The sequence below is a fragment of the Zeugodacus cucurbitae genome, chromosome 4 (assembly GCF_028554725.1).
Source record: "Zeugodacus cucurbitae isolate PBARC_wt_2022May chromosome 4, idZeuCucr1.2, whole genome shotgun sequence".
Taxonomy (NCBI): domain Eukaryota; kingdom Metazoa; phylum Arthropoda; class Insecta; order Diptera; family Tephritidae; genus Zeugodacus; species Zeugodacus cucurbitae.
The window spans coordinates 1,532,051-1,544,756 of record NC_071669.1 but is presented as its reverse complement, the minus strand read 5'-3'; the positions used below and the strand labels follow the sequence as shown (position 1 = coordinate 1,544,756).

Here is a 12,706-nt window from a genome sequence, read left to right as displayed (position 1 = left end):
AGTAGCAACAACAACAACAATAATGCTGATGAAGCAAGGAGTTTGTTGCTGCTCTCTCACTCGCGCTCACACACGCCATGCTTAATTGAGGCACATATACACATGCACGCACTAACTCAGCAACAACAACAACAAATATGGTACTAATAAAACAACAACAACAACAATCATATGCTGAGTCTATGAGTCAATGCAGCAGAAATGTTGGTTGTGCGGCGGCCAGCAGCAGAGCGGAAACGGAGGTGTAGGCAAAGCGGATTTGAGGAAACAAAACGCCTCAACTCTGCGCTGTTTGTCTCTGAGTGTGTGTGTTAGTGTAAATGTGTGCGTGCTGCTGTGCTGGGATTTCAATTTCTTTGCTGAGCAGTTTTTGGCTTATTGGTCTCTTTGTTGTTTGCCTGCCGAGTTACAGTGCTGCCGTTGCGAACACCGATACAGCGACGGACCAGCGCGCCAGCTCAGTCGACACAACGACGGTAGTCAATTTGGAAATCATTCTGTAGTCTTAGGCCTAATCATTCGGACGGTAAATGGTAACGCGCACGGAAGTGTGAAGAAAATCGCTCAAATCATAATTATTTTTGTGAAAATATCAAATCAAAAAACGGGTTTTGAATACTATTCGATTCGAAAGAAAATATTCTCACATCGTCGGTTGAGTACGCATAACGACGATATGTCGAACGGGTGAACTCTCGTCAAGTGTACGTGGTTTTTAATAAAAGTGAAGTGAAATTTTTGAAAAATTTTAACTTTTCGAAAATGATTTGAAAACAAAAAATTAAATTAAAACTAAGTTTAACAATTTTAGTTAAAATTATTAAGCCTGACTGCGATCCACACTGTTTGAAACTCATTGAAAATATTAAAATTTATAAAATCGAAGAAAAGCGATTTAAAAAAATTAATCAGTTTAAATGTTAATAAAAACATATTATTTTCTATAAAGTTCATTATTGGATTCGAATTCGACTTGGAAACTAATTTCCTAATAATAAAGATTTAATACAATTAAAGTGTTTTCCGTTCGAAGAAGTGAAAAGTTCGCGGAAACTCAGAAGGAATACGACTTCATTATCAATTCCTTAGCAAGTTTGTGATTTCGATCTGAAGGACGTGAAACCCCCTAAATAACAACCAAATCTAATATTCCCCCGCCAACTGGCTCCCAACATCCACACTGGGTAGCCCTTATTTGCCAACAACGCCCGCGGGCTCCGAAAGCCCGAATGCAACAACCGCCGTTGCACATATAACCGCCGTGCAGCCGCTACCGCCTACGCTGCATGCCTACAACAGCAATCACAGCGACGTACCGCACAACAACAACCAACATCCGCTGCTGCCGCAGAAACATTTCCAGCTTTCGGAGAACTCCGCTTTCAATTTAGCCGCTACAGCCATCGCTGGTGCCGCGGGCTTCCCGACCAGCGCGGCCGCTTTCTATCATCGCCTCAATAGCTTTGCCGGCGCTAGTGAGAGCACGAGCACCTCATCAACCGACTATTGTCTGCCAGCGTACAGTAGTGGACACGGCAGTGAACAACAGTTAATTGGAGCAACAAACACAGACAACATGGATCTCATAAATCCCTACATGCGCCATCACAGCTTTGCCACGAGCCAGAGCAGTTCACCGTCGGCTATGGCCATGGCTTCGATGGCAAGTCGCAGTCCACCAACGGGCGCTGCCGCCTTGCATCATCACCTCCCAAATGCCGCCGGCTTGACGAACGGTTTCGCCGAAGCGGCCGCCGCGGCTGCTGCGGCGCATCACGACTATCAAAATTTAGCCGCCGTAGCGGCGAGTCGCGATCACTTGCTGGACTATCACAATGCGGCCGCTGCTGCCGCTTATGCCGCCAACAACAATAATCTTACCAGCCCACTCATGCTTTTGAAGGCGCCGTCGAAGCAACTGCACAGCCACGAAGCTGGTGGCACAAAGTCGACGCGTTCGGCTGAGGATTCCTCCACGCCGCCGCCATTGCTCTCGGCGAGCAGCGGCGGTGGCGCCGGTGCTGATCACTCCTCCGTCGCTTCATCGTCCCGCCTGCAATCCGAGTCGCCCGACAACTGCGCCAACTCGCTGCATCACCGCAACCGCTACGACAATAACTCCAGCCCCGGCGTAGATAGCTCCAAATCGTATCCGGTGAGTCAGCGCAGCGGCAGTGGTGGCGATGAGGCGGGCAATAACAGTGAATCGAGTCCGCCACCGCCTGACTATAGTCCCGAAAATCTCTCCGCTAATCGCGCCAAATACGCAGCACATCACAACAATAATAATAACAACAACATCGGCGCTATGCATCCACTGGGCGTGCATCACAATAACAATAACAATATGCTGGAACATAAGCTGCCATTGAGCTTTCTGGGGCCACCGCTGGCCGCGCTACACTCAATGACCGAAATGAAGACTGGCGGCGGTGCGTCGAGCATGATGAACGGCTATGCGAATAATCAGCAGACGCACTTGATCAGTGATGGACGCGGTGGTGTGGTGAGCAGCGGTATGTCCGGGTCCATTACAACCACAACAACAACACACACACAAGGTGCGGCCAATCCGCACGGCATCGATACGATATTGTCGAAACCGCCGCCGGTCACATCGGCGGGTCTAAGTGCTTTAACGGGAGGTGAGTGCGATCTACATAAATCCTTGTGAATCAAAAACAAAGTGTGGGAGGTGATCTCTGCCTTTATGGTAGAGCTAGTTTGGAGGTTTTCGAGGGAATAGAATTCTAATCAAAATGGTTGAGGTTATGGGAGTTTGGTTAAATATGGAAAAAAGCCTTAAAATTGATGTTAAAGAAATGTAAGGATATCGTATGCTGCCTTTGAGCCGAAAATACTAAATTTCATATCCATAAGCTTCAGAAAGTTGGTACATTATCACAATATAAAGTCAAAACAAGGTCGAGGGTTGGTCTTGAAATTATTTTTGCTTTCAATTTCGGAAAATAGAGGAAGAGGGTCCGTTTAGTACCTCCGTCTTAGAAGCTAGCTACAGTTTGAGTTCCTAAAACTTGTCCGAGGTCCATATTTCCAAATTGAGAAGTGTTTCCAGACTTAGGCGACCAACTTCTTTCTCAGTGTAGACAATCGCCTCTCGATTTTAACTTACAAAACCTCACATATTTCTCTAAGTGCAGAGATGTACTCATTTTGATGCTACTCATAGAGGCGCTCGCGGTCTGAATCCGGTTTTAGCAACAAAAAAAAAAAAACAAAAATCGTAGAAGACACATGAAATTTGCTGACAAATATTTTATGAGCAATCATTTTAAACGTTCAATTACCGACATTTGTGTTGCTAGCTTAAATTATTTAACATTTTTTTCAAATTGTACAACAACAACAACCATGAGTCATTAAATCTTTTCACGATTTATTATCTAATATTTATTGTTGTCACATTTCCAAAAAAATTGTCAAACAAGTTCGTTATATTCACTAAATTATTGTAGCTTAATTAAGTGGAGTTATTGAGTGACAACGGCCAAGTAGACGAAGAAGAAGGGGACGCGGCAAGCAAGCGGAGCGAATATTTTGTTTGTTTTTATTGTCTTCGTGTCTCGATGGCTGGATGACCGTGCGTTGACAATATTTATTTTCAATATTATATTGACTACAACTCATAACTAATTAAATAAATGACAACAAATTCAATTACAACAAAAATCGAAATGAGACGAATCGAAAAGCAGATCAAATCGATTACATCAAGGCGTTAACTATCATACTTACATATATTTGTGGTTATAAAAATAGTGTTAATTGACGAGCTGGAGACAGATATTTTTGGAACGAATGAAGGCCTAAAAGATACTACAGAGACCGCCATGTAGGGTATACCGATATAACAGTAATGTATGCTAGGGACTTTCACGCGAAGGAAAGGAAATAATTTATCTCGAAAATTTCCGATGTCAATCTCACATTCAATACCATTTGAATCTGTTGTATTCAAAGCCCTATCTCCAAGACTGAAATAATCTCTTACAATTTATCAATATACATACTCCAATTTTAGGTCTTTAGCCTGCTAGTTTGTGTTTTTATAATATCAAATCTTATTTTTAAATAAAATTGGTTTCTAATAAACCTCTCTGATCCCATATCAAATAACCCTTATATATAATTTTTTTGTAGAAAGCTTCTCTTACTCTTACTAATCCATTCTTCTTCCTTCCAGGTGGCATACCGCGTTTCTCGATTGCCGCCGCCGCTGCTGGTATGGCCCAATATTTGTCGCAAAGTCAAGGTGGTCCCTTGAAGACACACGCTGGCCATATTGTAGAACGAACGCATCTGTATTGGCCGGGACTGCAAGGATTGGTCGCGAATCCAATAGCGTGGCGTGAAAGGCTGTCGAATACAAGTAAGTTTAAAATAGTATTACGTTACAAAAAAAGTGAGGTTTCGGTGAATTTTAGGTTTATTTTGAAACAAATATTCTGATATAATTTGTATTAACCTGGATATGGCAACAGTCCCAGACGGGATACAATTTTTTGTTGTTTTAAAATTATCTGAATTTTCAATGGATTTTAAAGTTCTCTAGTAATATGACGACGAAAGTTCAAACTATTTTTTTTTTTTTAATTTGGGATACTTTGGAACTCCTAATTATGGAAGTTATTCTGGGAGAGATTATAACTGACTAGTTTTTATGATAAGTCTGATGAACTTTTGACTTTGATATGATATATACAGATATCGGCCTTAATAGCCTATTAAGCCCATATTTAATTTTGCTATTGTTGTTGTAAAGCGCTTTGATCGTTCTTAAAAAATGCAAAAGCAGCGAAATAGCAAAAAATAGTGTATTAGTCGCAAACTAATAGTTAACTGTTATAATAACTTAACAGAGTATTTGCTAAATTCGCTTGCTTAAGCGAGTTGTTACCTGCCAAGCTGTGCGTAGTGTTCTTTTGGGATTTGACAGCAAAATCATGTAGCCAGTATATAAGAGCACAGAATTGCTTACTCAAAACCTTTAAGATAGTTCGAATATGTACATATGTGATCAGCATACTGAAGCAATGTTAGTCAGCTTAGCAGTAGTTTCTTACAATTGTACCAAAAATACATTCCAAATGTTTTTAAAGCAACAGAGTGTAAAATGTGCACTTAACAACAATCAAAATACTCTTGATACCAAAAACAACAAAAATATCGCTCACAAAATTAATGAGTTAACCAGCGAGAGCCACTTGAGAATCGCTTCTGCACTTCAGTTACTGCTGCTCACAGCTTCACTGCCTACACAGTTCATTAACAAGTGTGTTGTTGTACGATTTCGATTTGCTTTTATTATTATTTTTTCAATGTGTATTATTGTTGTTGTTGTTGATTTTACACTTTTGTCATTGATTACCTACGTTGGCAGGAGTAAATTAATATTTCATATGCCTCCGAGCAAAGGCGAAGTAGAAGTGAAATCTGGAAGAGAGTGGATCGTGCATAAGTGCAGCCAACAACAACAACAGCAAAGGCAGCAACACAGGAATGCATTGCGGACAAATGTTCAGCTCAATGTGTATTCAAGTCTCCACGTTATTGCGGAGCAAGTGCTGAGGCATCTTCTGGAGTTGTTGTTGTTGCTCTTGTTATTGTTACTTTTGCTGCTGCTGTTGATCTTACTTGCGCTGAAAAGCAAACAAGTGCGCAATGATGATCTGCACAAATTTCGAGCTGCTCCCGTTGCAGTTGTTGTTGTTTGTTTTAGTTTTGGTGGTCGCGCATGTCTAAGTTGTTGACAATGGTCCGTTACGTGTGCTCAACAGTTTGTATGTGTGTGTTTGTGTGACAGTGCTGCGTTTTTAATGAGTTTGACAATGCAGCAGATGCGTCAGTCGCACATTGTTGTTGTTGTTGCTGCTGCTCGAACGGTTATTAATGTTATTTCAGTTATTTATTTATTAATTTGACTGATTTTCATATGCAGCGAGCGTTGAAAATTTCTTGCTGGATAAATGTACATCCAAAATGACAAGTCATCGTATCGGCCACAGCTCGTCAACGCATTAACGAATCAATGCAAGGCGAATGCGTGAATAAATAATAATAATAACAGCAACAACAATATGGGTTATTAATACAATTTCACTGTTTGTTGTTGACAGGTGTTGATCATTAGCAGCATCCAATTGTCATCGCGGTGTGTCAGGTTAATATTGCAGACACACATACAGATACACACATATGTACATGGAATGCCACGCTTACGTATACATATAGACATGCATTTAATATTGTGCAATGCTTTTAAAAATCATTGTTGTTTTTGCTACACATTTTTTTCTTGTTTACTTTAAATGCATTTTTTTTTGTTTTTGTTTATTTTTTTCACACTCGCATTACTCAAACATCATTAACTAGTTCGTTGCTGCAATTGTTCCCTACATATTTTGGAGCGGAAATACCTTTAAGCTTTCTTGTTTACTTTTTTTATGCCTGTAATTATCTTGATATCTCTTTGTGTGACTCTGAGTTTTGTGTCTTTTTTGCTGAAAAATGCTGAAATTACCATTTGATTGCATCGATTTTCAACCTTTGATTGATCTTCAGTTTTTTTTCTTCCTTGTACGAGGAGATTTTACAACTTATAATTAATTTGAAGCTTGGAAGCTACTTGAAAGGGACCTTATTTTACTCAGAAGAGTTTTTTTTCTATGATGTATGTAGATATCTTCAATGAATATAATTGAGTCTTTCAAGAGTTTTCTTTGCGGTTCCGAAGGTCTTAACCATCGACTTAATCGGAAAACTAGCCTCTCAAGCCAAATATTTAATTTGTTGTTGTTTTTGTAGTAGGATAAAATATTTCCGATACAATTTGTATTAAGGCAGTAGTCTGCTTTACAGGCTTCAAAAAATTGATTTTTTTGTTTTGTTTTAAATCCCTTCCAAAACTCTCCAAGAATATGTCTTTAAAACTCCAGAGGCCAATTCGACATATTTTCGAAGTTAGAGCAGTTTTAGTGGCCGAGCGTCGAGCAGGTGTGAATGCTCAGGCAGACCTTCATTTTCACAAGTGTTAGAAAACGGTGCCGGCGATAGCAAAAAGAATATATTTCCGATCGAAAAAAACCAAAATGATCTAGCTTCAGTATTAAATTATCTTCTAAATGAACTAAAAAAGTTGGACTAAAGTATTATTTAAACTACTTGTTTTGTAACTTAAAGTCAATTTTTTTTTTCTTAAAAAAGTGATTTTTTTTCAAACTTCGAAAAAATTTGCAATTTTATAACTTCTTCGGTATTTATTTAATTCATAAAGAAAAGAAACCTATAAAAATTAAAAAAAAAAAAATGGTTCGACTGTTTCAGATGCATCGCACGACCCCCATTACCGACACCGATTTACATGTGCAGACTAAAGGCGCTCCAGAAAAATACTTACAACTTTGAAATAATTTCAATATTTTTTAATAATAAATATTGTTTTTAAAGCCTTAAATTTAGTACACTATCGTCTTAAAATTCCGTTTACCGCAATCATTTCCTTCCCTTTCAAAAAAAATGGTTGAAAAAACGCTCTTTGTCGACTTCTAAAGCAGACTACTGCCTTAACGTGGATATGGTAACAGACTCGCACCGGATGAAATGTTTTGTTGTTTTAAAATTATATTAATTTTCAATGGATTGTAAAGTTCTGTAGTAATAAGACGACGAAAGTTCAAATTATTCTTTATTGATTGTGGGTATTTTGGGACTCCTAATTATGGAAGTGATCCTGAAGAGATTCTAACTGATTAGTTTTTATGTTTAGTCAATATTACCTTTGCCTGGATTCATAAGATCCCCTTTTCTAATTATTTTCTTTTTATTACTAATATATATAGTTCCTGTTACTCCTGCAAGGAGCATAGGGCCACTTTATTACTAATATGTGATATTTTTACCAGAACCAAAAATATATTAATTTACGTTATTATTTTCGCATATTCTATAGAGGTCAAACATAATATTTCTGACTCAAAATTTTTTTTTACTTTTTTCAATTTTTCAACAAATACTAAAATCAAAATTTAACAAATTTCCTAAAAATAAATCCAAACGCTCTTCATTTCCACTTCACATACATAATTTTCCTATGTACCCCATTTTTCTCCCTAGTTGGGGTTGCTCCACATTACACATAATACATTACATGCAAGCTAGTAATCATCGTCAACAGCAATATACAATTTACATTTAAACAAATTGATAAACGTTTATGCGATAGTGTGTTCGTATCGTGTAGAACATGACAAGCAACATGCGCATAAACAATGACAGCAGAAGCAGCCAACAACAACAATATAGTAACTGAACAGCCTCCATGTGACACCATAGACACACCGCCCTCTCACTGTATGGGTGTGTGTGTGTGTGTGTGGGACATGTACCGTTTGCGGATTTATTATACGAAAATGGCATTAAGAATAAGAAGGACTAACTTGCTGACTGACAGGCGAGCGGACGGACGGACGGACGGACGAACGAGCAAAGCAAAGCTGTAAGCTGCAAACTTTTCGAATGTGGCAGGTGGCTGTTAGTGGGAGAACGGGAGTTAGGAAGCGTACAGCAACCCCTAAAAGCAGACTACAGCAGCAGCAGTATGAAGTGAAAATGTCTGCTCCGAGTACCGAGTGGAGCAAATAAATGGGGCTTTATGAGCATAGTACAAACGGGGGACAACTACAACAATAAAACTAAAATGTTGTTGTTTTTGTATGTATGAGTGTGTGTGTTTCTATAACGAGAACATATGTATAAATATGTTCTGCTGTATAATAATGTGGCAGCGAATTTCACTTCATCGCTTCACGTAACGGCACACCGGCTGCCTTAGCAAGCGCTTGCTCTTATTATTGTTGTTGTTGTGCATGTTTTACTGTTATTTTTTATGCAAAATGGCACTGCTTTAAATGTCTGCGTTGCCAACGCAACCGACGTCTTTCGGGCTGAGCAGAGCTGAGCTGGGTTGTACTGACTGTCTGTCTGTCTGGCTGGCGAATGAAAAATGCGAAAATAACAGTAAACTGTGGCGATAAAACGGAAACGGATGCGAAAAACGAAAAATAAAGTGTTGCATATGCACAAACATACATATATACAGACAGACATGTGGTAAATAAGCATGGCGCAAACATTTCAAATCAGATTTTTCATTGTTGTTGTTGTTGTTATTTTCAAAAGCTGCCTTTCTTTTCACATTTATTTGCTTTTATTTTTTGATTTTGTTTATTAAAAAGGCGAAAAGCTGCAAGTTGCGAGTATGAAATTCGTTTGGCAAAGACAAAAATAAGTTGTGCCGTAAGCATTTGTAACGGTAAATAGAATATGTAAAATATAATTTAGTATGTGTGTATTTGTTTTTTTTTATCACATTTATGGCAGCACAGCTGACGCGCATGAATTGCGAAATTTCGATAGAAAAATAGGGAAATATTGCTTGAGAAGTGGTTGAGCATATTTACATACATACATACAGACATACAGACACGTATAAATAATGAATATGTGTTACTGAAATTGAGCACATATTTATTTATTTACATATACTCATATGTAGATTGGTATGTTGTTGTTGTTGTTAAGTGCGCTAGAATGTGGGTCGCCCAATCGATTTGCTGCAAAATGATGTGGAAACAATGATGAAATCTTCTAACAGCAAATAAAACATTGTTTTTTGTTTATTTTTGTTGTTTGTATTTTCACGTGATTTGCATAGAAAACATAGACAAATAATAATCAAATGCAATGAGTTGGAAAGTGAAGGTCGCAAATTTAGAATTGCGAAATTTAATTTTGACAACATAAATTGCGCTTAAAGTGTTGTATTAAATATAAAATTTATTTCAAATAATTTAAAAAATATTAGTATAGTTTGTTAAAAAATAAGGGAATTCAAGAAATACAAAATTTTGAAAATGATGATTTAATGTTAAAAAAAATATATAAAATAAAATAATATTTTATTTTTATAAAAATAAAATTGATTATTAATTAATATTAAAATATTTAATTTTTTTTTATTTTTATATATTTTTTATTATAATTTTTAATAAAAATTAAATATTTTATTATTTTATTTTTTGATTATGATTTAATGTTAAAAAAGTATATATACAAAATTAAATAGAAATAATATTTTATTATTATAAAAAAAATTGATTATTAATTAATATTAAAATATTTATTTTTTTTATTTCTCATCGTTTTTAATAAAAAAAATAATTATTAATTATTATAATTAAAAAATGATGATTTAATATTATAAAAAAATATATAAAATAAAATAGAAATAAGATTTTATTTTTATAAAGAAAAAATTGATTATAAATTAATATTAAAATATTTATTTTTTTTATTTCTTATCATTTTTAATAAAAAAAAATATTAATTAATATTAAAATATTTAATTTTTTTTATTTTTATATATTTTTTTTATTATCATTTTTAATAAAAAATAAATTTTTTATTATTTTATTTTTTTTTTTATTCATTATTTTTTATTTTTTTATTATAAAATATTTGAAAATGCCATTTTTGCTTTTTTTATATAACAAAATTACGAAATTTGTTTGTTCAAAAAATTTTGATATGGCAACCCTACATTATTATTTTTTTTATTATAATAATTTACAAATCAACGCTAATTTCAGTTTAGCATTTCACTTATTAATTTATTTTAAATTTCACTGGAACTTTCTCAACCACTTACTCAGTCTTCAGCACTCCCCCCTCCCAACAAAAGCAATATTCACTTCATAATGCTGCTCATCAATAGATAACAAATGTGCTTTTAATATTTTCACCGCTATGCCAGAGGAGTGTCCCAGCTGAAGGATGTGAGGTGTTAATATACCACCACCAAGTGAAATACAGTTGCTTTTGCTTACAGCATAGGCATACTTACAGGCGCCAAACCATTTGTTTACACACATTTATAATACGCGCTTAAATATTATACAAAAATATATGTGTATGTGTGTATGTGTGCCGTTACAATATAAAAAGACAATATTTCAAATAGAACTACGTACATTTGAGAGCCATTAAAAGGCGGAAAATTGTGAGGACGCAAAGTAGAAATGAAATGAAAAAACGGCAGTGCAGGACTCGTTTGTTTTTGGAGGCTATGGTGAGGGTGACTTATGCGATTATGCGAGCCAACTGTGCGTATAGACACAAAGACAGATAGACGGACAGACATACATAGACATAGACACAGTTTGAATAACTGGAGAAGCAGATGAAACTGATGAAGCGCCCAGAAACGCGTTACTTCCGAGCGGCCAACCAAAATTTTCGTGCAGAGTGAGCTCATGAGCTCAGCTTTGTGCTGCTGCTGAGGTGGTAAACACAAATAAACGCTTCATATTTGTCATAATTTATGAGGGTATTGGGACACAGGCGAAGTCAAGCGCACACATACAATGCCACCTTCAGCTATGTATGTATGTATAGTATATACATATGTATGTTTGCCTCCTAGATTGCGTTGAGCCTCAGCTGTACGTCGCTAAACAATATTTTCATTCATAAAAAATAATAAAAATGCTGACGAAAATGAGAATAGCGGTGCATTACACTGTGTTCCGGTCTTTTTCTTCATTTTTTCCGCATCCCCCGCTCTTATTTGCTGCTGCTGCACCGTATTAGCGCAGGATTAGCCTTGTTAAAGCGTTTATTTTGTTGTTTTTTTTATTTTTTTTTTGTTTCTTTGGACGCACGAAACAATGTAGCGCGCGCCAAAGGACAATTGAGTGCTGCACTTGCTACGGCTGTGCCTGTACACTTGTATGGTTGGCTATCTATTGATGAAGCGTTTGGCCGTTTGGCGACTTAGCGCCAGCTCATTTTGTCAATGCCATGGCTTTTTACATCATGCACATAATATTTTCATTATTTTTTATTTTTCTTTTTTTTTATACACACATACAACATTTGTGAATACACAAACACATTTCATTAGCAAATATGCGCATTCTTAGCAAAGCGGTAGTGAATTATTGATTTCCTTTTGTTTGTGTATTGTTGTACCTTGTTTGTGTGGGCGTGTGTAACATGTTTTTATGTTTCAGTTTTTTTTATTGCACACTGTTGTCGTGTAAATGGAATCATAAATTTTATGTCCTTACACTTTTATGAGCTGTTGCATGCGCCGTAATTGAAATCTTCATAATAGACAAGCGGAATTTGTCGTAAAATAATGATGATATTGAATATTTAAAGTAAATATGTTAAAATATTGTTTTATATTGCGACGTTTTCCAATAGATGTCTTTAGGGTGAAGAACTGGTCGATTAAATCGATTAAATCGTTTTATATCGATCTAGGACATTTGTGTCAACATTAACCCAACAAAATATGTGTAGAGATCTGTTTGCATCCCAAACTTATTCTCAACTGAAAATGTCACTTTTTGAGCCGAATTCTCGACATTTGCACGGAATACGCATGCTGCCAGAAAGATGGTCAAAAGTAGTAGCCTTAAATTTACAAAGAAACGGCGGAAGCAAAGTAGGCCAATACATAAACGTGTATGAGGTGTGTTCAAAAAATAACGGGAATTTTCGAATTATGAAAATATAATTTAAAAATTTTTTTTTGTCAATTGGACTCTCTAAACCTTTAAAAATTCCCGTTATTTTTTGAACACATACATTGTATACTATACCTTCATGTAAGTCCTCACTT

The 12,706-nt window shown here is 36.1% G+C and overlaps 1 protein-coding gene across 1 annotated transcript in view; it reads left to right on the top strand.

The window, feature by feature from the left end:
- The first annotated feature begins 921 nt into the window (after positions 1-921).
- The window catches only part of LOC105210576 (uncharacterized), a 33,402-nt gene continuing 21,617 nt past the window's right edge, over positions 922-12,706 (top strand). Inside the window, exons 1-2 of the mRNA XM_029038514.2 lie at positions 922-2,645; positions 4,205-4,390. Of these exons, the coding sequence (XP_028894347.2) occupies positions 1,577-2,645; positions 4,205-4,390 (1,255 nt within the window). The 5' untranslated portion in view covers positions 922-1,576. The remainder of the gene's footprint in view (positions 2,646-4,204; positions 4,391-12,706) is intronic.